Below are 23,302 nucleotides of genomic sequence, written 5' to 3'. Positions count from 1 at the left end.
GCTGCCGCGCCACACCCGGAAGTGGCGTATGTGTGAAGTAGCCTTCCGGGTTAGGGGAGGTCACATGACAAGTACATGCCAAAGAAAAGGTGAGCAGAAGGGCAGAACTGGCAGACCTGGGCACTGGGCACTGGTGTATGGGAGGGGTGGGTGGCAGAAAGAGGGGCAATGGTAATTTATGCAGTGTTTAGGTGAGAGAACGGGACACCCATGTGACTAGGAGTCTTCTCAGACTGTAAGACCCACCTCATACCTCACTGAGGGTCTCAGGTAAGGGGAGACAGTTGCAGTAACACTGTCCTGTTAGGCTGAGTTCATCAGAAGCAATGTAAGTTATGGAAGGGACATAGACTGTGTGCTGAAGATTTTGGTTGGAAGCGAGAGGGATTGTCATGGAAATAAATAACGTTGGGACTCACCTGTACGTCTCATCTCCGGTCTGTACCCTGTCTCTCCTAGGACATGGCGCCAGCTCCGGAGGAGAAGCTCAGCGAGGTGTGCCAGAGGCTGGACCAGCTGGTCCTGCAGCTCATGGAAGACCTGGAAGCTCTGCAGGAGAAGCGGGGACGTCTGAACGGCCTCATCGAGAAGGTGAGTGATGGCTCCGTGCGGTTCAGTCGCTGCCAGTATTTATCTCATTTAAACTTACATGTCACCAATGCACAGTGCATAACGTAATAACATCCATGTGAATGCAGACTACAAATTCCCTAGAAATTAGGGACAGTACTGAGGTATGAGGCACTCCACGCCTCATGCCTCAGTGATGTCATTAGTTCCTAGAGAATTGGTAGGCTGAATATTGGTTCAACTGACACAATGTCTGCTTCCTGTGTGAGATCCACTATAAAATATCACCTGTCCACGTCTGCTGACTTTATTTTTCATTTCCAGGGATGGTTCTTCCTTTCTCAGTCTCGATATTCTATGGGGAATAAGTTTGTGTCCTCTCTGCAGTACACACAGGATATGGTGCCCTCTGTCTGCGTCCAGGACAGGTGAGACTTGCTGGTCTGCTTTAACTATTGACATATAATCTATATTGAGCCTATAGGTCTGATTCTGAGATGGACTCGGCGTCCGTTGTGGACCTCTGTCTCTAGACGCACTAATAATTGGGGCGCATGTCCTGTGCCTACTTAATGCGGCATCTACACTGCGTCCAGCTTAGAATCAGTCTCTATGTGTGATGAGACCCGGATGTAACCCTCCCTTCTGTTTTCATATCTCTTTTATGTCTGGATCCAACGTAATCCAGCACTGCAGAGGCTGGTGCGAGCTCTTTTCATGTTGAACACATTGAGCCCGGGCAGAGTGGTGAGATAAAAGCAGAGGCTCTACGAGAGGTGGAGGATGTGGGAGCAGCAGATCAGGGTGAGTTTATATAACAAGCCTATTCTTCATGGATTCATGTAGGTTCACATATATACATATAGGGCGTTACTCGTTATCAGACCTGACTGTGCATATAGAGGAAGTGGGTGGAAAGGAAACCATTGAGGGTCGGTAGAGGACAGAGAAGTTCCACCAGATTATACAGGATTAAGACGGTGGTTGGGTGGTTCTAGAGGAGCAAAGTAGCAGCAGACCTTATGGGACACAGATGAGGTGGAAGAGGAGATCCCCATTACACATTGTATAAGGGGAGGGAAGAAAGGGTCCCGGCAGGAAGGAAGTAGATACGGAAGGTGGGCAGGAGAAGTGACAAGGGGATGGAGGTTGAAGAACAAGCAGTTGATTAATGAGCCTGGGAGGTGGAGAGATCACATGCAAAGACCAGAGGGGGACTGTCCTTAAATTGGGGTAGGTGAGACAATCGGGATTAGAAACATTGGAGAAAAAGCACGGAGGGAATGTGTAAGATATAGGAGGATTCAGTGCAGTGATCTCTTCGGAGGGACAAACCCAAGCTCATCTAAATAGGGACAAACAAAAATCCATATATTTTTTTAAAAAAGTCATTCTATTCCCTCCCAGTGCTGAGACACCGAGGGACCTCTGAGACGCACAGACCACCTAAAACGGAGAAAAACGAGAAGCCAAGGCCACCGCCATCTCATGACCCGCTGCGCTGGTTTGGGGTTCTGGTTCCTCAGAGTCTACGGCAAGCACAGAGCACATTCCGCCAGGGTCAGTTGGTGGAACGTGTAAAACTTTGTAGAAGTGTTTGCGTGAAGGTGGCTGAGCCCAGCGGGCGCGTTTACATTATCTGTCCTCCCCTCCAGGTGTCGCCCTCACCGCAGAGGTGGCTTCACTGCAGAGCAGCATTGATGAGACCCGCAGGCAATACCACACCCTACTGACCAAGAAGAGAGAGATGCAGGCTCGGTCGGGCTGAGAGCGATCAGATGGGACCCGTAAATGGACATACCACTAAGGGGGCATGTGATTGGGTGGGGAGTGCTCACAGTGAGTGAATTACCACAATGTTTTACCGTGGTCTCACCTGTGCCTTGGGAGGTCTCTGCGGGTGAATGAATGTATTTATGAGTGTTTGTATTCTCTCAAAGTTATATTATGAGTGTCACCATCTACCACAGTTCTTGTGAAATCCTCCCTGTTAGGGAGAGGAGGAGATGTAGGCAGGCTGGTGCACCGGGAACTGCTGTAATAAAATCAGATTCTGTTTCCCAGCTGTTCTAGAAAAGCGTCATCTGGTCGTTACGGGTTCTGGAATCGTTTTTTGCACCACTACTTGTTGAAGGGTTTATTGAACAGCGCCCCCTTGTGTTTACCAGAAAGGACTTCGCCTCTTATAAGATTCACCTGCACTTCAGTTTCATATGAATACCGTACATGCGGGAATAGTTACATGTTTAATTGCTGCCTTTATGTGACTTAGTCTGTTTGTGTCAAGAAGATTAAAATCCAATGGAAGCCATATGCTTTGTATATCTATTCTGCAGAAATAAAGGTCCTTTATACTCATGGTATTTATGTTTGATGAAGACTAAAATAGAAACCTACAAGAAAATCCTACATCATAGAGACACTGCCCTAAACTAGAGCGGATGGGGGCACGCAAGGACACTAAAGAGGGATTATAAGGAGAATATAGCAGTAGATGGATTCGTTTAGGAGGAAGACTCGAGCGCACATGTGTCTGATTTGTTAGTTCCCACTTACATTTGACTGAATTACATTTGACGCCATGCAGGTTATGGACTAATCAGCTGAGCCCAGGTTAATTAATTCAAGAAGTAAATAGGGAATTGTGACCCTAACCCCCAAACCATTTATATTCCAGCAGCCCCATCGGACATTGATTTTATACGAGCACCATCCTAGAAGAGTATATTTAGATAAAAAAGGGGAGAGTATATCAGTTCTGTGAGAACTTCAACCCAAAGACTCTATAGCAGGGGTCTTCAAACTTGGCCCTCCAGATGCTGTGGAACTACACATCCCAGCATGCACTGCACATAGTTTTAGCATGCTGTTATATCAAAAAGGTGGCAGTGCATGCTGGGATGTGTAGTTCCACAGCAGCTGGAGGGCCAAGTTTGAAGACCCCTGCTCTATAGGATGCACTCTCATAGCTAAATGTCAATCAAAATATCTTAAAACATAACCTTTATTAATTTTTGCAAGGAAAACAGATTAAAATGGACTTACACAGATCGTTATCTCGGTAGTGGTTACCCAGATGAGGGAAAGGCGAGATATGAAAAAATAACAATAAACAATACAACATTAAACGTATGATAATCATAAAAACACCAGGGTCAGAATGTTGCTGAGTATATTCCATAGATATGTGGAGTGACAACCTAGAGCAGTGGTGGCGAACCCTGGCACTCCAGCTGCTTGTGGGACTACATATCCCAGCATGCACTGCCACAGTTTTAGCATTCCCTCATAGCAAAACTCTGGCAGTGCATGCTGGGATATGTAGTCCCACAGCAGCTGGAGTCCCAGGGTTCGCCACCACTGACCTAGAGTATCAACACCCAGCAAGATAAGGTTAAGACAGTGAATAATGGGCCTGATCCAGACCCGGTTGCGAGCGCTGAGCCCAAACGGAGGCGTTCCCATGAGAACGCCTGCCGTTTGTGGGGCGACCCCACTGACGTCACAAGTGATGTCAGTGGAGAGCTTCTGGCCCTGTTAGAGCCGAAAGCTCTCTGGGGTTTGCGATGGGCGAGACCTTACCACCAGGGTCTCGTTGCAAGCCCGATGGTCGCGATGGTCTTGACCATCGCGACCATCATCCTGGCCGCTCGCAATAGTTGTGGGTGGTCACCCACAGCTATGCGAGTGGCCAAGAGGCCGCTCCAAAAAAAAATAAAAGCCCGGCCCTGATTCAGAGCGAGCGGCTCTGAATCAGGCCCAATGAGAGGAGTAAGGGGATGTAAGATACTGCAGCCAGGCTCTGCTGCTCCCTATCACACACAGGAGTAAGGGGATGTAAGATACTGCAGCCAGGCTCTGCTGCTCCCTATCACACACAGGAGTAAGGGGATGTAAGGTACTGCAGCCAGGCTCTGCTGCTCCCTATCACACACAGGAGTAAGGGGATGTGAGATACTGCAGCCAGGCTGTGCTGCTCCCCATCACACACAGGAGTAAGGGGATGTAAGATACTGCAGCCAGGCTCTGCTGCTCCCCATCACACACAGGAGTAAGGGGATGTAAGGTACTGCAGCTAGGCTCTGCTGCTCCCTATCACACACAGGAGTAAGGGGATGTAAGGTACTGCAGCTAGGCTCTGCTGCTCCCTATCACACACAGGAGTAAGGGGATGTAAGGTACTGCAGCCAGGCTCTGCTGCTCCCCATCACCCACAGGAGTAAGGGGATGTAAGGTACTGCAGCCAGGCTCTGCTGCTCCCCATCACCCACAGGAGTAAGGGGATGTAAGGTACTGCAGCCAGGCTCTGCTGCTCCCTATCACACACAGGAGTAAGGGGATGCAAGGTACTACAGCTAGGCTCTGCTGCTCCCTATCACACACAGGAGTAAGGGGATGTAAGATACTGCAGCCAGGCTCTGCTGCTCCCTATCACACACAGGAGTAAGGGGATGTAAGGTACTGCAGCCAGGCTCTGCTGCTCCCTATCACACACAGGAGTAAGGGGATGTGAGATACTGCAGCCAGGCTGTGCTGCTCCCCATCACACACAGGAGTAAGGGGATGTAAGGTACTGCAGCCAGGCTCTGCTGCTCCCTATCACACACAGGAGTAAGGGGATGCAAGGTACTGCAGCCAGGCTCTGCTGCTCCCTATCACACACAGGAGTAAGGGGATGCAAGGTACTACAGCTAGGCTCTGCTGCTCCCTATCACACACAGGAGTGGAGGAGGGGGAGTGAGAAATCTGCTAGTGCTGTAACCCCTGGAAGTAGCAGTCAGCAGTGGTCAACGTCATCAACCCTAACTTCTACTATCGGTTGACTTACTAAATTGCATCGGACAACCAATGAGAAAATCAATAGGTTGGTGTGAAAAACCGCTGGGAATGTAAGAAAGGATGCTGGTACAAGTACCTAAATCACTGTGAATACGGTATGAGATCACCTTAAAAGAGGATGATTATACATTGAGTATACATATCAATATTTTTAGATATCGGTCTCTTCACACCTGGTACCATAGATATAATCTACTTGTCATACACAATCACTACACCCATTGCCAACACAGACATAACTCTACATACAGCCATCCGCTCACCCCCCCATGCCCTCCGAACCCCTCCAACATACAACCATTAACATAAAGCGTGTACCACACAGTTATTTATTCCAATTAAAGTAGGACCTGGTACCCCTACTATACATTGCTGCACCTACCCACTCTCTACTTCAACCACCATCCCTTAAATCCTTTCCATCATCGCATAGACTCATCCCTCTGTTTCGTCACCACACTTTTGAAGCCCACCCCCAATTGAACCATATTGTCTTTTACAACCCAGTCTTGTTCTATTACTGTCGATTCAAATTGTAAAGCGCTATGGAATATGCTGCTCCATATAAAAAATGATGCCTACGTGTTGCTGGATTACTCGGATTTAAGCAGACCAAGCATCTAAAGATTATCTTTCCAACCAAACGGCTAGTTGGCTGGTTGGAATGAAAATCTTGTAATGTATGGTAGCAACCGGCTAACAACCATTTCCTCTCAAACACCGGAAAACAGTTGTACAGACAATTTGGTTCTATCCGTTTGATATAACCAACGTCTCTCAAAGACCATTGTCTGGTGTTTAGGAGCAGATGGTCGATTGTCATTTGCGCCCATACATTGCCGGATTACCAGATAACTAGTTGGCTGGTTGTAAAGATAATCTTTAGGGGCGTGGCCTGCTTAAATCTGAGCAATTCAGGGAAACGTTTATAATGCACAACACGGCCACACATAATGAAGTCAGTGATCCCTCAGCCTTATGACCACATTAAGACGTAATACATTGTGGGTTATCTGGGCAGGTAAATCTCGCTTATTTTTCCCTGCAAGCCATAGATCAGTGCTCCCCAGCTGCAGTCCCCAGGGAACCCTAACAGTGCAGGTTTTCCAGGCCTCCTCACAGAATTACCAAATGTGTCAGTCAGTAACGAATGCACCGGCCTTCTAGTAAGGAGGTATGGAAAACATGTACTGTTAGGGTACCCTAAAGACTATTTAGGGAAACTCTGCCATAGAGGTTCGAGCAAATAGAAAAAAAATGAGCAAAGTTTTCCCTCCCGCTATGTGCGCACCACACTTCATGCGAGATTCCGACAGCACTTTGAGCTTAACTGAGTCTCCCCCTGGGTTTCTTATTGACACCACAGGCCTGTATGCAATTAGTTTCGCACCCGCGATACTTTTCCGCCTGCCGGATTTTTCGCCTACATCACGTATTTTGGGGGTGGAAAGTTGTCGTGCGCGCCCCCACTATTCGCCGTATTCAATTCCAAATGATGCGATAACACATCCCGGCGAAACTGAAACGCGAAAGGTGCTGTCAAAAATGGGGAAATCAGCCTGACACCCCCCAAAAGATGCACTAACATTGGGGATCCGTATAGATGTCCCCCTGAAGCTATTAGGGGAACTTAAGAGCTGTTAATTGTTTCTAAATAGCGTCTTTGCACAGGTGGTGAAGAATAGCATTAAGCAGTTATTTTGGGGGTGAAAATAAGTAGTCCTGTCAAATTTGGGGTACTTGAAAATGGGTGCAAGCATGGTTTAAAATTCCTAATGTGAAGTTTTAAGTGACGTTAAAAACGCACCTTCAGCAAGCACCTGCAATCAAAAACACCTACCCCATACTTGCAGACCCCCCCAAAGTCTATTTAGCTACTTTTTATGTGTGTACCCCCACTTTGTACTTTTTCACCCCCTTTTTCAATGGCAGTTTTTGGGGTGTTCCTCACTTTTTAAAAATTTTTTTGATGCAGTTATCCTTTGGGGGGCTGTCCCAAGGGTGCAGAGTGGTTTCCACACCTTTGCACCCCAAATCCGCAATTCTGCACTTTTTACCGCCTGCTATTCATAGGCGAATCTTTTTCGCCTATTACATTGCATTGACTTTTCCGGTACACGAAAAGTCTTTACAATTAAATACAGCAAAAAGTTTCCGCCGGCAAAATGACGTCATCTGTGATACTTTTTCGCGGATTCCGACTTTTCGGCGCTATTTGAATACGGGCCACAGTGGTGAAGTACAGTATGCTAGATACACATATTTACTATTAAAATAGACCTGTCCCCATCCAGAGACGGCAGCCATTTTGTGAGCTCAACCAGTAATCCGGAGAATGCATCCTATTGGTTAACTAGGAATCAGTGTCCTTATTGAGGCTGGGAGGTATGAGGTGAATATATGTAAAATATGCCATATTAATTAAAAAAAACTGTGAAAAAAATATAAGTAAGGTAAGTGCTAGCTGTTAATTACCACAACAATGTGATTAGTCTCTAGCCAGCTGATCAACTTATTATTGGTTTAGCCCACAAAATAGCTGTGTGCAGACCAATCTTAAGTGCAAGTCACTAATAATGTAAAGAGAAAAGGCTTTACAGGTCACTACACTGTATTGTGAAATGTAATGTGATAAAACTGTGTGAGGTACTTCTAGTCAGAATGCAATCGTTCTCAGTCAGGAAGTGTCTGAGGAGCCTACGAGCACCCTAACCCACAGCTGAGCCTCTGCGATAGGAAGTGTTGACTTCTGCTCCACCACACTGACAGATACCTATGACAGGAATCGGCAGCCACAGCCGGAAATGTAATTGAAGCAGCTTCAGAAACTTTCCTGAGTACGTTGAGAAACGCAGCCTAGGAGATGACTTTGGGCCAACGCTGACATGGTCCGCCATGACGGTCAGAGACGTACACTGAGCGAGCCTTGATGGGACCAGGAGCCAAGATCATGGACGTCGGTGAGAAAGCCCAGGACACAAACCAGGAGGACGACGAAGCTTGGTATGACCGATTTGTCTGGTACATGATCACCGCATTGCTAGAAGGAGTCTTGTAAAAGCTGAGGCAGATATTGCTTGGAAACTAATGAAAACCTACAGGTTATTTTTCGCCTTTGGGCCATACCAGTATGAATATCCACTAGAACGTACAAAGCCTAGATTAGGGGTAGGCAGGGCATGCTGGGATGTGTAGTTCCACAGCAGCTGGAGTGCCACAGGTTGCCGACCCCTGGCCTAGGTGACTATAGTAACATCATGATCTTAGACTTGTTCCCTCCGTCACACAGGGTCCCAGTGCAGAGAGAGCGTTCCTATACGACTGGATCTCTGTCGGAGAGCTCTGGGGTATGTGGACTTATGCATTGTATCTGTGGGAGGGCAGGGGACGTGTTAGGGACACTGCTTTACTACACCCCCCCATCGTTTTTCTATTTCAGCTAAAGCGAAGGAAGCAAGGGGAGAGCGCACCTGCCCAGGTAACGGAGGAAAAGGTGAGTACACCGACAGGTGAAGGACTACAGTGCTCTCTTATACACCTGTCATTGCCGTGTCCTCAGTTAACGGCTTGTCCCTTCATTGCAGTGTGTTATTGGGTCACTTAGAGCCAGGATTGGGTTAAATTACAGACAATTACATGTGATTTATGTGAGGAAGTTTGGTGTTGTTATATGTATTTATTTCATTTCTCATCGGTTGTGGTTAGTTATTTTTAACAACATTGAAATGCTCCCTATTACGTAGTGCGATGGACTCTTTCATGCTGTCACTAGTTGCTAGTGAATTAGTGATCGGCTGCATTCCTCTGTATATTGGTGCACAAGCTACTCTCAATGTGCGCGTGCGGAATATGCACTTTAGTAAAGGGACAAATAGTGTAATTCTACAGAGGCATAATAAATATATATACGTACTATTACAGTACCATGGACATCAGCCCTATAGACACGGTGTTGGCCAGACCGTTTCACGTCAGTGCGATATAAACCTATGTTTTAGGTGATGGGAGCAATTTACTGAGCAAAGTTTCTCTGAATTTTGGTGAAAATCTATAAAGGGAGGAAATATGCTCCCAGAGAGACATCGTGATTGTCCCCCTGTGTATCGGGGGCCTGGTACAATCCCGTCCCAGATGCAAAAAACTTTTTCTGGTCTACGGGTAACTTTCATTTATTGGTCTGTTGATGGCCTACTGCAGTTTTTACTAAATACAAGCAATAGTTTTCAGGGGAACTTGTAGAAGCCCATAGATTAAGGTTGAGCAATGGTGGGAAAACCCCTTTACGCTCAGTTATGCTATTTCTGCAACAAGGCGGAAGGGGATTTGATAAAACCTATTCTAGAGCCCTCTACAACCTTCTATCAGAATCTGTGTACAATAAGTATGGGTGCCGGAAGGGTTTATCTATAATATTATTATTATGTTCCTGCAGTTGTAGGACATCCTCCTGCTGGCATTATAGGCCTTCAGTCATACACTAACCGGCTGTCAGTGCATCATTGCTCTATGGTTTCAGCAGGAAAGTGCATGCAGGAACAGAAGTCACCGGTCACTAGAGGGAAAAGTGCAACAAAGAAAGTAGTGTCCTGAAATGCTGTATCAGTTATCACTCTTAGTTCCATTTATGTGTAGTCCATTTATGTGTGTGAGTGAGTACATAACCCATAGTCGTGATAGGAATGTGTATTTACCAAATAACCTACCAACTCCTCCTGTTCTCTGTGTGTTACATGCAGGAGCCCAGCCACAAAAGGGTTAAACCTGTTACCAAGACCTTGTCAGCAACCAGCACCCCTCAAGCGAAAGTTACCCCCCTGAAGAAGCTCAGCTTGTCCATCCAGGTAACCGAGATGGGTGGAGAGGTCTGATATCAGTTAGTGTATGACGGGGGTATTAAACGCGTGGCCCTCAAGCTGCTGTAGAACTGCACTGCCCAGCATGCATTGCCACAGTTGTAGCATGCCCTAATAGCAAAATTGTCAGGGCATGCTGGGAAGTGTAGTTCAACAGCAGCTGGAGGGTGCATGTTGTATACCCCTGGTGCACTGGTAGTGACGTGCGATTGGTTGGTACAACTACAATGGGGCACAACAGCATAAGGTGCGCAAACTAAAACAATTGTCTTTAAGGATCTTTCCCCCTCCCTCCTTAGTTTGGCTGCATACTGAATTAGTCAGACAAGTACTAGGTTGTACTCTGCCCTCAGACTACTTGGATGTGTTGGTTTGTATATATCCTCCTGCAGCTTATATGATATAAAGGCTTTGGTGGAGAAACAGAGAGATACAGAAACACCAATGATTCAGTGCGGTTATTAGAAGGCTAAGTACATACCGTTAAAGTTGCGTGAAGGTGAAATTGATGAAGATACAGTATTGATTGTTGGTTAGGATAAAGCAGATTAGCGGTTGGGTCATATTTTACCGGAATGTGTTTTGGGGGCCCAGTGAACCCCAGTTACATCTCAGGGCGATGAGTACTATTTTGGTCTTCTATAGATGTACTAACCTGCCAATGTCCCCCACACTCTACAGCGCTCCATAGGCTGCCGGAGTGAGAACCGCCTGTTCAGCTTCTCCCCCCGGACGCGAAGCAGAGAACAAGGGTCCGCAAAGAGGAGGAGCAGCAAATTGTGGAGCGAAACGTTTGATAATGCCGGGGAGGAGCTGTCTGCTCGGGAGATCAAGCGGCAGGAGGTGAGGGGATATAATATCCAGTCATTTATAGCAGGCCTGTCAGCGACACACGACAGTGGCAGCTCTGCTCTGGGCTCTTCCAGTATTCAATGTACTAATTCCTGAATAATGTTCATGAGGCATGATTAATATTCATGTGGCATGATTAATATTCATGAGGCATGATTAATATTCATGAGGCCTGACTAATGTGTATGAGGCCTGACTATTATCCACAAGGACTCAGGGCTAGTGCTGGTTCGATATTCTGCTCTGTGCAGGCCCCATCCCCTGAAAGTGATGTCATGAAGTCCCAAAGAGGGGTATGGCCACCTGGGCCAGGGAAGAGCTAAGAGCTTGGAGCATTGTTTGGATCTGCAACAGCCTAATGACTCTCCAAGTGTCTCTCTAGGTTTCAGAGTTCTGTCCCCTAGGTATCTAGGCCTGCTCCCTCTGTGTTAGCACCTCTCGCCAAACCTAGTTAACGCAAGGTCTGAGTTATATTCACCAGGCTGGACTAATGTTCACAAGGCCTGACTTATATAATTATTGTCTTTATTTATATGGCGCCACAAGGGTTCCCTAGTACGTAGAGGAAAGCTTTCAACAAAATTATAGGTGCATTAGACAGTTACAGATTACAGTACTTTATAGAAATAAATGTTAATATAACAACAACCTGCAAATTACTTAATGGAGACAGTAGGAGTGAGGGCCCTGCTCTCGAGAACTTATATTCTGAAGAAAATATGGACGGACACAGAGAGGGAGAGGGGGGCGGAGTTGTGTGATGCAGAGGCTGGAGAGGTACCAGGAAGAGGGGTGTTAGGTTTAAATGAAGAGATGCATCTTAAGGGCGCACTTAAAGACTGGGAGGTTACATAAGAGTTGGATTGGGTATCTATAATCTATGATAAGGGCTTGAATAATAGTTTTAGTGGCTTTGGGGATCGTGGAATTATTGCGGTGGTGGAGAATTGAGATTGGGAGAGGGGCTGAATGTGGGGCAGAAGAGGAGGGCAGAGTCCAGAGTGACACACAGACGTAGGAGACAGTGAAGGAGACATTGGCGGGGAGAAAGGGGGACCTTGGAGGGAGGAAAGACGGTGACTACCATTTTAGTAGTGCAGAGAGATGGACAGGGAAGGAGGGGAGTTCAAGATGGTGAAGAAGCAGAAAGGGTTCGGGGATTGAGAGTTTTAGGGGTATATTTACTAAAGTGCGGTTTTATAGACGTGGAGATGTTGCCCATAGCAACCAATCAGATTCTAGCTATTCTCTTCTAGTAGGTGCTAGATAAATGATAAGTAGAATCTGATTGGTTGCTATGGGCAACATCTATACTTCTATAAACCTGCACTATAGTAAATATATCCCTTCTAGTAGAACTGTGTAGGATAGTGAGAGGGCAGAATGTTAGGAGGAGAGAGCTGATATAAAATGGTGGAAGTCAGCGAGAGAGCCCACAGCAGTGTAATAGTATATTTGGAAATAGCAGGTTAGTGTTGGGGAGGGCATCAACTAATATTCATGAGGCCCAATTTATATTCATGAGGCCTGACTAATATTCATGAGGTCCAATTTATATTCATGAGGCCTGATTTATATTCATGAGGCCTGACTAATATTCATGGGGCCCGATTTATATTTATGATACCTGATTAATATTCATAAGGAGCGATTTATATTCATGATACCTGACTAATATTCATGAGGCCCGATTTATATTCATGATACCTGACTAATATTCATGAGGTAATGGTTCTCAGTAATTTAATGTGCACCATTCTTATGAATAATAATACAGCACACAAAATGGCTGTATCCACTGTCTGTAGGTGACCGGCCCACATTAGGCGATAGACTCTTAATACATGATACAGCAGTTAACGTTTTCTGCCTTTATTAAGAATACCGAAAAAAATTGACTAATGTAATGTGTTTTCTCCCTGACGGTTGCCTATAACAAGTCCCCCTGTACCTTCTAAATGCTTCATTACAAGTCCCTGTACCTCCGGGATGAGCCCCGATGTTATTACATGTAATGCTTTCATCATGTGTTTTGCCATAGAATTGGTCCATCACCAACAAGAACTGACTTCATTTAATTCCATTCATACGTTGTGTGTCCATAGGTGATATTCGAGCTGATGCAGGGAGAGCACATGTTAATAGAAGATCTCAACCTGGTGAAGAAGGTAATGTAAAAGCAGAGAGGAGAACTACCAGCCTTTAACTGGCAGGCAATGCTGGGGTTAGTAGTTCCACAAGAGCTGGAGAGTTTTGGGCAGCACTGCAGATTATCCCAAATTGCTCAGGTCTGCCCTCAGCGGCATCCTGTATACAACATGTCATATCCTTTACACACACACAGATGTGGTGGCATCATCCACGCATTCCACAAAATGCCACCAGTCCCTATCTCATCAACAAAATAATTTTCTCCTGTGGGCAGAGTTCAGCATCGCTCCCATCCTCGAAAAATCCAACAGTAGCACCACAAATGGTAAAATGCTTCACAGAGACTCAACTTTACAGAGAAGACACCTTGGGTTGACCAGCGTCTCAGGACTGTTTGGTGGTCTTCATCAGGCTCGTAAATGAAGATCGTAATAAAAAATAAACAATTGGATGTAATACAAGCACCCATGCTGAGTCTCCATGGCTTATTCTGCACTGCTCTCCAGCTCCCCAACGTCAGCCTTGATCCCCAGTGTAAGGCGTACTCAGGCTGAAGGCGTGCTGGCCGTTCTTCTCTAGTGACCCTTCTGTCATCACTATCCCCCCCTTCAGTCATTGTCTCTTCTGTGTTTTCAGAATTACTACGAGCCCATGTTAAAGTTGGCCATCATGACTCAGGAAGACCTCAACCAGATCTTCAGCATCTTGGACACGCTGCCCCCGCTGCACAGAGGTCAGGCTGCCTAACAGGGTCCTCCTTCATTCGTGATATGTTCTTTACATTAGAGATTTGTGTTCCCCAAAGTGCCAATTGTGTAATAAGCCGTTCACCAGATTCTATAGAGTCCTCCGGGCAGCGTGAAGATGCTGAGGGTCATTTATGAATCACAGAAATTGCAGACCTGCAATGCTTATTTATGTGCACAAGTAAGGTCGAATGGTGGGTTGTGCAACCGTTGCCACTGCCCAAGAAGCAAGGCAGAGGAGGTGGCAGTGTTCTCCAGCTTCTGGGTGCATACAGCAGCACCCTGCAGCCAGGCGGGCAAGTTCTTGTCATCCCGGACCCTCTCTGTGACGTCATGAGGTGACCTGATTTGGGGTCGGAAGAGGGCCGGCACAAGTGTACCTAGCACATATTACAGTGTACTGCCTACAGGCAGGGCCCTCAGAACTACCTCATCTGCACCTAGGTCTGCGGGGTTGTGGATCCACCCGAGAATGGACGTAGGGTAAAATAGCACTTCAATGTTCACCCACAAGCGGCCTGATGTTCTGCATACGCGCATGCGCGCGCTTCGTTCTGCGCGTGCGTGAACTACACACTGCGAACACAACCCTCTCGCTCGCCCAGCAAAGGCAGCCCAGTGTAATGAGTGACAGGAGAGGCCGTTTGTGGGTGGTAACAGGGGCAGGACACTAATAACGGGGGGTTGGAGTTGCGAACGCAGGCGTGCCTGAGTGTTTCAACGCTGTTTCAGAGGCGTGCATAATTAACAGGCAGCGTCATAGTACACGTCACTTGCCCTTTTTTACACTGATTTCCTCGCAATGCTTGCAGTAGGGTAAAGCAACCGCAAGCACTGCGTTCACATCCGATGGTGCTCGATGTACCAGTGTTTTAATACACTTCCTGGAGATGACGTGTTGCTGGTGGGCGGCTCTGCCTGTGCGATTGGGCGTACGCTCAGACAAAGTGGCCGCTCGCTAAGACATGGTGGGCGTGCTTATGCCTTGGCGAGCGTTCGCTTCCCGTGGCATCACTTTGACAAATTTGTATACGCATCCAGCGAGCGTACGCAGATATTGAGCAGGTCTGCATCAGGCCCTCTGTGCACTTTCCAAATGAGGTTCTATATGTTCATTATATGTCTCCCTCACTTCCTAAATCAAAACTCTGCCAAAGTTTTGGTTAATTTTCCAATCAGATGGTAACAATATATTTTCATACATTACGGGGCCAATTCTCAGTTGCAAGATAGTCCGCTATGTGGATGGATCTTGCATTTCGTGCTCTTTGTATGGGTCACAGCCGAGCGCACGCCTCTGTGAACGTCTCCACTTTTGGCTGCATGCAGGATAAGTTTATTGTGGACATGTGGGAATTTCAGGCTGTGCTGATTTCAGAGTACACAGAGATCTGTCGGATGTCAGACGCATCTCTTGCGCCAAAGACTGGGCTGATGTATGTGCGCGCAGATAGTGATGGTGGCTTTAAATCAAGCTTGCGGATAGGGCCAATTTGGTGCCATAAATGCGTACTACCCGGCATATGGACAAATATCTGCGTTTAGTTCCACGTGCACAATATGTGTGTAACTGCGACAACTCGAGTTCAACGCTGAACCGGCCCCTAATATGTTTTATGTCAGGTGTCCATGAGATTATAACTTCTAGAATAACCCACACAGACAAAATGTTGGCTCGGGGCTGCACAAAAAACTCCAATCCTAGATCTGAAATGAAGTCCCCATTTTGTAATCAATCTTAGATCTCTTTGACCGGTTGGTAAGATTACGGCGTGAAGATGGCACCGTGGAGCAGGTTGGGCCCACCATGTTGGAATGGGTGAGTTATAATGTAATTATCTCACACAGTGAGCCGATGGGGGTTCTGCTGCCATGTTTCCTACCATTCTGCATTTTTCACTGCTCCACAGCTACCATGTCTCCACTCCTACAAGGTGTATTGCTGCAACCAAGTAGCCGCCAAGGCCCTGCTGGACCACAAGAGGCGAAACGCGGCAGTACACAACTTTCTGCAACTGTGCCAGGAATCTGCCTTCAGCCGCAAACTGGACGTGTGGAGCTTCCTGGACCTGCCCCGGAGCCGGCTGGTGAAGTACCCTCTACTGCTGAAGGAGCTGCTGAAACACACGGCGCCCGAACACCCCGACCATGCCCCACTGAGTCAAGCTGTGAGTATGAACTCTCTCCTATGTGCTGGTTCAAGATGTTCCATTTGGTGAAGCATGGTGGATGGAGATCTGTGACACGTATATTCCTATTCCTTGTCTAGGTGTGTGTGATCCAGGACATCATTAGTCTGATCAACAGCAAAGCCGGGGAGGCTGAGTGTGAATATTACAAAAATAGACTGTCCTATCTTTACGAGAGCCAGAAGGAAGAAGGGCTTTTTCACTCGCGGCTTCTGCACTGCCATGGGGAATTAAAGAACAACAAAGGCCAAGTGAGTGACATGTTTTGAACCTTCTGCATGGCCCAGACATTCTCAGGAAGCCTCAACAATGGCTTTAAATAGGGGAGGGGTGTTGGACTCTCAGATATCTTGAGATGAAGCTCTAGACAATACTGAGCAGAGACCAAGGTCGTTGTTGGTTTGAGTTAGGATTCTGCTGTCGTATCTTTATGTGAAGGGTGTATTGAACTGAAGATGAGCTCATGGTGTCACAGATGGACTTCAGGGTACAAATTGTGTTTATTGATGGACGCAGCGAGGAAAGCAAATTTCGCTATGTTAATGGGAACTTGTTTTGAATTCTCCCACCTAGAGGCTTCACGTCTTCCTGTTTGAGACTATCCTCGTCCTCACGCGCCTTGTGACGCACAATGATCAGTTACAGTTCCAGGTCTACCGCCAGCCCATCCCTCTGCCGGAGCTCGTGCTGGAAGACCTTCCTGACGGAGAAGTGAGGGTAGGAGGCTCCATCCGAGGGGCTTTCACTGCGGCCAACGAGAAAGGTACAGGATAATGTCCCAACTCCCGAAAGGGGGAAACGCGATTAGCAAAGACTCTCTTTACTTCTGCATTGACTAATTATTTATATATTATGTGAGTGTTCCACCTCTTCAACCAACCACTGTTTTTCTTTGTAGATTATATTTTGTCAGCCTTAAATGATCTAAGTTATTATAGAAATGATGAGTGTCAGTCTTCTGTCTCCCAGGCGTTATCTCCACACTGTGCCTTCCTGTCTAAGGTGCATTCGGTGTTAGACTGAAGGCAGCTCATAGTACATCTGCGATAGGGTTCATGGACCCTGCGATGTACACACAGGGCCTAACTCTGAGTCTCGCCTCATGTGATCACAATTTCAGAACCTACAGCTTACAGAATTATAATGCACCCATATGCCCGCATGCTGAGCCATTTGCATCCGTGCGATCGTACTGCCCCCCCCCCCAGTTCCCCGTCCACGACAACAGCCGTTATCGCTATGAAGGGCACTTACACCTTCCCCATGCAAGGCGCAGAAGATACGACTCAAAATGGTGGCCACTAACCATACGCACGCATAGCTATGAACTCTGGCTAAACGCCAGCGACACTCCCATGTGGTGTTTCTCTTACGTGGGTGCACCCTGCTGCCGCCCGTTTATCACCCAGTACCACCCATTCAGCGGTCGTAGAGAAAAGACTGAGGGGCTGAAGTTTAAAGCAGTGAAAAGATTGGAGAACTGGACCAGTGTGAGAAGTTGCCCATAGCAACCAATCAGCATCGACTTATCATTTTATAGACTGTACCTACCTCAAAGCTGATTGGTTGTTGTAGGCAACTTCTTAACTGGTCCACTTCTGCACTCTTCACTACTTATTACATCAATCCCTGAGTTAAGTACGACTCAGACCCGCTCGTGAGTTCCTAAAGATGCGTCTGCGGCCCGCCATTCTTTCGCAGTTTGCTAATGTAACACCAGTAGTGGTTATAGTATAGTTTATAATTGTTTAAAAGAAGGGCGTTTAAGGGTTAATAAAGTTGATTGTGACTAAAAGGAAAAAGTTTATTGTACATGGCAGTTCTTGGCTTGTGGGTATGAACATTATGGTGCATACACACGGTACGATATATCGTTAAGATATGAACGATGACGATATCGTTCAACGAAATATCGTTCCATTTGTAAGCAATGAACGACCAACGATGCGCACTCCCGCTGAACAATAACGATATCGTCCATCAGGCATGCTTGCAGGCCAATCTGGACGAAATCGTTAATTTTCTATATGGGAGAACGATCGTTGGTCTTTCATCGTTGGTGTGTGGATGAATAATATCGTTCATCCAGCACAACAGGAATTTCAAGGGAGATCGTTCAGCGATATCGTTTGCCGAGCAGATCGCTCCGCATGTACCCAGCTTTAAGCGCTGCAGAATTTACTAGAAGAGGCAGTTGGTCACATGACTAGGCAGAGGAGAGTATAAAAGGCGGGTGCCAGCGCCCGTGAGGCAGACTCCAGATCCCCCATGAGAGCGCACCATCTACTCACCGGCGCCCGCGGCTTGAGAGCAGCGAGTTCAGTAGCCGCCGGTGAGAGGTGGTGTAGCCAGGGTGGGCTTGGTAACAACCCAGTCTGTGATTGGTGCTGAGAAGTCTGTGTCACAGAGCCCACCCAGAGGTGGTGGGAGGACGGTGAACAGGCAGAGAGAGAGGCGCGGTCCTCAGCTGAAGTAACTCCCCGGCTGGCGGGCGGATAATAGTCACTGACAGCCTAGAGAAAGTCTCGGAGAGGAGACGCCGGCTCTGGTGTAATACAGCTATAGCTGCTGCTGAAAGCTGGGTAGAGGCTGCCCAGTGCTGAGCGTGCTGAGCGTTTATACAGAGATGTCATCTGATTAACTACAGTGACGGTCAATACACTAATAAAGGGAAGTCCGTGCAGCATTCAGGGATAATCCATATACTGTAGCTGTATTAAAAACATCTGAAAAGAATCATATATACTGGATGCCACTAATGCATGCACCTGAGCAAGAACTGTCATAAATCTCGTCAGTAACCATGGATACTGTATTCAATGATTGCTTAAGAAAAAGGTGACATTTTAGTGAATTAATGCTTTAGACCAGGAGTTACAGCATAGAGACAAATAGAGTAATACCACTACAGTTCTAAGGAGTACAGAGGAGAATATTATTACCATCACAGCTACAAGGTGTTAAGGCCCCCATACATCAGCAATCGATTGTGGCAATTCTACAATTTGCAATCGATTTGTGTATAAAAATCTGCAATGTACAGTATGGGGCTTCACAGATCGCAGATTGCAACCAAAAAGTGATTGGATTTGTTAAATCAGATTGTACAACATTGTTGGATGTCACAGATGGATTGTGGCTGTAGATTGCTAGTGTACAGCTAGTGTACAGCAGATTTGCAGACCCTTACTAGTAAAATGATGGAGCCTTTCAAGATTGTCAGATCTGTGGGCCTGATTCAGAGCCGGACGCAATTAGCGCTCGCTCGTCCAGAAAATAGGGCTGGCTATTCAAACGAACCGTTCGCTCTTTGCGGTCTGTTCACGCCTCTAGGTCTGGACGAGCAAACAAAACTTGCAGTTGTTTTTTGGGAAACTACGCCCCCTGGCCGCTCGCATCCTACATCATGTCCGCTATTTATTAAATTAATCGAGTACATCGACCAGCGTATGAACTGCTCGCTATTCTTGTGGTTGGTTTTTGCTACCACAATTTTGCGAGCAGTTCTGTCTATTAAATAACCCAGTGACGTGGTCAATGACGCTGCTGTATTAATTATGCACACCCATAAAACGCCCGTTTTGACCTTTAAGCACGCCTGCGTTTGGATCTCCACTCCCCGTTTTCAAGCACCTTCCCCAGTTACCACCCACATACCCCTATTCCTGTCACTCAAATTATCAGGCATTCGCTATTTTGCGAGCACATGAATTTCGAACGCACTGACTGGTTCGCGCATGCGTATAACGATCCGTACGCATGCGCAGTTGGGCAAATATCGCTCGGAGCGAACGAGCGGCCGCTTACGAGCGGCTCTGAATCAGGCCCTGTGTTTGCTGCAATCGATCTGCAAATCACTGAAAAAGATCTGTAGTGTATGGGCGCAGATTGCTAGATTGGAAAATCCTGAAATCAGGCAATAAATCTTCAAATTGTTCAATTGTGGTTTTCAGATTGCTGATGTATGGGGGCCTATAGTCATTGCCTCAGATTGCTGATGTATGGGGGCCTATAGTCATTGCCTCAGATTGCTGATGTATGGGGGCCTATAGTCATTGCCTCAGATTGCTGATGTATGGGGGCCTATAGTCATTGCCTCAGATTGCTGATGTATGGGGGCCTATAGTCATTGCCTCAGATTGCTGATGTATGGGGGCCTATAGTCATTGCCTCAGATTGCTGATGTATGGGGGCCTATAGTCATTGCCTCAGATTGCTGATGTATGGGGGCCTATAGTCATTGCCTCAGATTGCTGATGTATGGGGGCCTATAGTCATTGCCTCAGATTGCTGATGTATGGGGGCCTATAGTCATTGCCTCAGATTGCTGATGTATGGGGGCCTATAGTCATTTCCTCAGATTGCTGATGTATGGGGGCCTATAGTCATTTCCTCAGATTGCTGATGTATGGGGGCCTATAGTCATTTCCTCAGATTGCTGATGTATGGGGGCCTATAGTCATTTCCTCAGATTGCTGATGTATGGGGGCCTATAGTCATTGCCTCAGATTGCTGATGTTGAATTGGGGCCTATAGTCATTGCCTCAGATTGCTGATGTATGGGGGCCTTTACTCAGAGTGTTACAATCAGCTGACAGATATTAAAAGATCGTAGGAAAAGACCAGGAGTACATCTGCTAATGGACTTGTATATGATAATCTAAAGGAGCCATTATCTGCGCACCAGGACCCGGAGTCACAAGCCTGTAAAGGGATTTTAATCTTCTTTTATTGTGGAGACAAGTAACTATGACAGCCTAATCTTATGGTGCGTACACACGGTCAGATTTAAACAATTTTACCAACAATTTCATGAACGATTAACGATTTCTGACAGTATTAAAATGAATGAAATTGTTAAAATCTGACTGCAAACACATCAGATTTCAGATATCGTTATCAGACATGCGGGCACGCGCATGGTTCATCGATGCGTGCCACACATGTCAAAGATATGAACGATTGAACGATTTTTACAATCGTTATCGTTCATATCTTTAACAAAATCTGAGCGTGTGTACGCAGCATAATACTTACCTTGAGCCGTCAAGTTATAATTACAATATAATACGTTAATACTTAACTTGTATCATTCACAGTTACAGTTATATATTGGTGTATAAATGTATAGACACATAGTAGTACTAGTGTGATTGTGAGGCGATAAAGGTGTCTTGGTATAAAGATATTGATGTACAGTAATTGAAAGTATGTAAAATTTAATATATATCAGTAATATTGTTATTTACCTGTCAAAGAGAAGGGTCACGGAGGCTGAATTGAGGAATTTCTGCCAGAACACGGGAGAGGTATTATTAGTTCTATAAATATAATACTGTCCAATCTGTCATTTCATTAGCGGTATTATGGTGCATACACACGGTCAGATTTTTCATCAGATCTGAACGATAACGATTTAAAAAATCGTTCAATTATTCATATCTGAAGGAAAATCTGACATATCTGTCAGATGAACGATTTGAACGATGCGCGTTCCCGATGGTCAGATAACGATATCTGACATCTGATGGGTTTGCAGTCAGACTTGGACGATTCCATTCATTTTAATGCAGTCAAAAATCGTTCAAATCGTTCAAATCTTTGGTAAAATCGTTCAAATCGTTCATCTGACAAATCTGACCGTGTGTATGCTCCATTAGATACAGTTGGGTTTCCCAAGCAGACCCAGAATAATAATTTGTAACGCTTGGGTGGAGGCACTAAAGTATCCACACACTGTAGGTCAGTGGTGTCAAACTCGGGCCCTTTAGCTTTTGTGGGACTACATATGCCAGCATGCCCTGCCACAGTTTTAACATGCCCTAATAGCAAAACTGTGGAAATGCATGCTGGGATGTGTAGTTCCACTGCATCTGGAGGGCCCGAGTTTGACACCACTGCTGTAGGTGACAGCATTAACATAACCCCGGGGGAAATAGGGTTACACTAACCATTGGAAGAAGCGTCTGCTTTCGAACTTGCAGGGCTCATTCTGGCTGGATGATTGCCAGTTAGCGGCCCCGGTACACTCAATATGAGAGCAATTTGCCTGAATTAGAGCACCGGATGTGTGTGGCCTGACTAGACCATGTTCTGTAACAGAAATTGGGAACTTATGGCTCTCCAAGGTTGGTAGGGATTGCTGGGAAGTGTAGTTCCACACCAATTGGCGAGACACAGGTTATCAATGTCTGCTCTAGAGCATCAGAACAATGAGCCCCTTTATCCACCAATCAGATCATTCCTATTACACTGCAACCACTGTCATGGGATATGGGAGTACCCTTGTTTTATGCAACAAAATGTACTCTACAAACATATATATTTGTGTATTCTGTATTGTGGCTTCACTAAAGGGGCCGTTACCGTTGCGAATTAAAGCGTTCATTGTGTTGCAGGTGTGATTGGATTGGCTGTAGGTGCTGTCCAATCAGCAAGAGCCTTTGCTATAACCTGCAGGCACTGTAGGTATATATATGACCTGACTTCTATAGGGTTTGGGTGTTGGGTGCTCTGCGTTCGCTGACAGTGGGGGGAGGTGCAGATTGCAGTGGGATGATGGAGGGACCCCCAATGGGTCACCAGCTGAGTGATGTGCTCACCTCCTAAGGATTGTTTTCTCTGTCTATGTTTTTCTACAGCCAAAAACTTTTTCCGCGTCAGCTTAAGGGATCGATCTAGGGGACAAGCTCACACCTTGCAAGCCAATGATTCCTTCAACAAGCAGCAATGGGTCAGCTGTATCCGACACGCCATGGTGACAAGTAGGGAGCAGGGTGCCCGCCCTGCCGCTCCCCAGGAGACCCCCTGCACTCTGATCGACATCTCGGACCTAAGCTTGAGCTGCCATGAAGACAGTGACAAGTTGGAGGATGGCTAAAGACCTGGAACTCGGTCACATCACAGCATCCAACCATGTGTAAAACATCCCGGGTCACTGTATTACCAAACTCTACCGCATCAGTACTGGAATTCTGAACAATGTCCCGCACCATACCATATTTCCCCAAAAGGCTTGCCCCCATCCTTGTGTAAAAATTATTTTGAAAGAAACTGATTTTGCAATTTTTCTGGCTTACATAATTTTTTGAGCGTGATAAAT

At 46.4% G+C, this 23,302-nt stretch overlaps 2 protein-coding genes across 3 annotated transcripts; both read left to right on the top strand.

Moving 5' to 3' along the window:
- The first annotated feature begins 23 nt into the window (after window positions 1-23).
- VMA22 (vacuolar ATPase assembly factor VMA22) lies at window positions 24-2,928 on the top strand. 2 transcript variants are annotated; one of them, XM_088470419.1, is made up of 6 exons: window positions 24-89; window positions 460-591; window positions 895-998; window positions 1,259-1,374; window positions 1,978-2,130; window positions 2,226-2,928. In XM_088470419.1, the coding sequence occupies exons 2-6, from the start codon at window positions 463-465 to the stop codon at window positions 2,336-2,338; spliced, it is 615 nt and encodes a 204-aa protein (XP_088326545.1). In that variant the 5' UTR covers window positions 24-89; window positions 460-462; the 3' UTR covers window positions 2,339-2,928. The 2 variants fall into 2 exon arrangements, with proteins under 2 accessions (XP_088326545.1, XP_088326535.1); XM_088470409.1 differs by lacking the exon at window positions 24-89 and adding an exon at window positions 123-270.
- Window positions 2,929-8,237: 5,309 nt separating this feature from the next.
- On the top strand, window positions 8,238-23,302 carry LOC148542347 (rho guanine nucleotide exchange factor 3-like). The gene is made up of 12 exons (XM_088469157.1): window positions 8,238-8,412; window positions 8,699-8,756; window positions 8,849-8,902; window positions 10,146-10,250; window positions 10,944-11,105; window positions 13,220-13,282; window positions 13,902-13,998; window positions 15,754-15,830; window positions 15,922-16,179; window positions 16,281-16,451; window positions 16,774-16,963; window positions 22,842-23,302. Exons 1-12 carry the CDS (start codon window positions 8,339-8,341, stop codon window positions 23,078-23,080), a joined length of 1,548 nt encoding a protein of 515 aa, XP_088325283.1. The 5' UTR covers window positions 8,238-8,338; the 3' UTR covers window positions 23,081-23,302.

Source organism: Taudactylus pleione, unplaced genomic scaffold, assembly GCF_031769625.1.
Source record: "Taudactylus pleione unplaced genomic scaffold, aTauple2 ptg000013l, whole genome shotgun sequence".
Classification (NCBI taxonomy): domain Eukaryota; kingdom Metazoa; phylum Chordata; class Amphibia; order Anura; family Myobatrachidae; genus Taudactylus; species Taudactylus pleione.
Note: the sequence above shows the minus strand (reverse complement) of the source record. Positions and strands in the feature narration are given on the sequence as shown.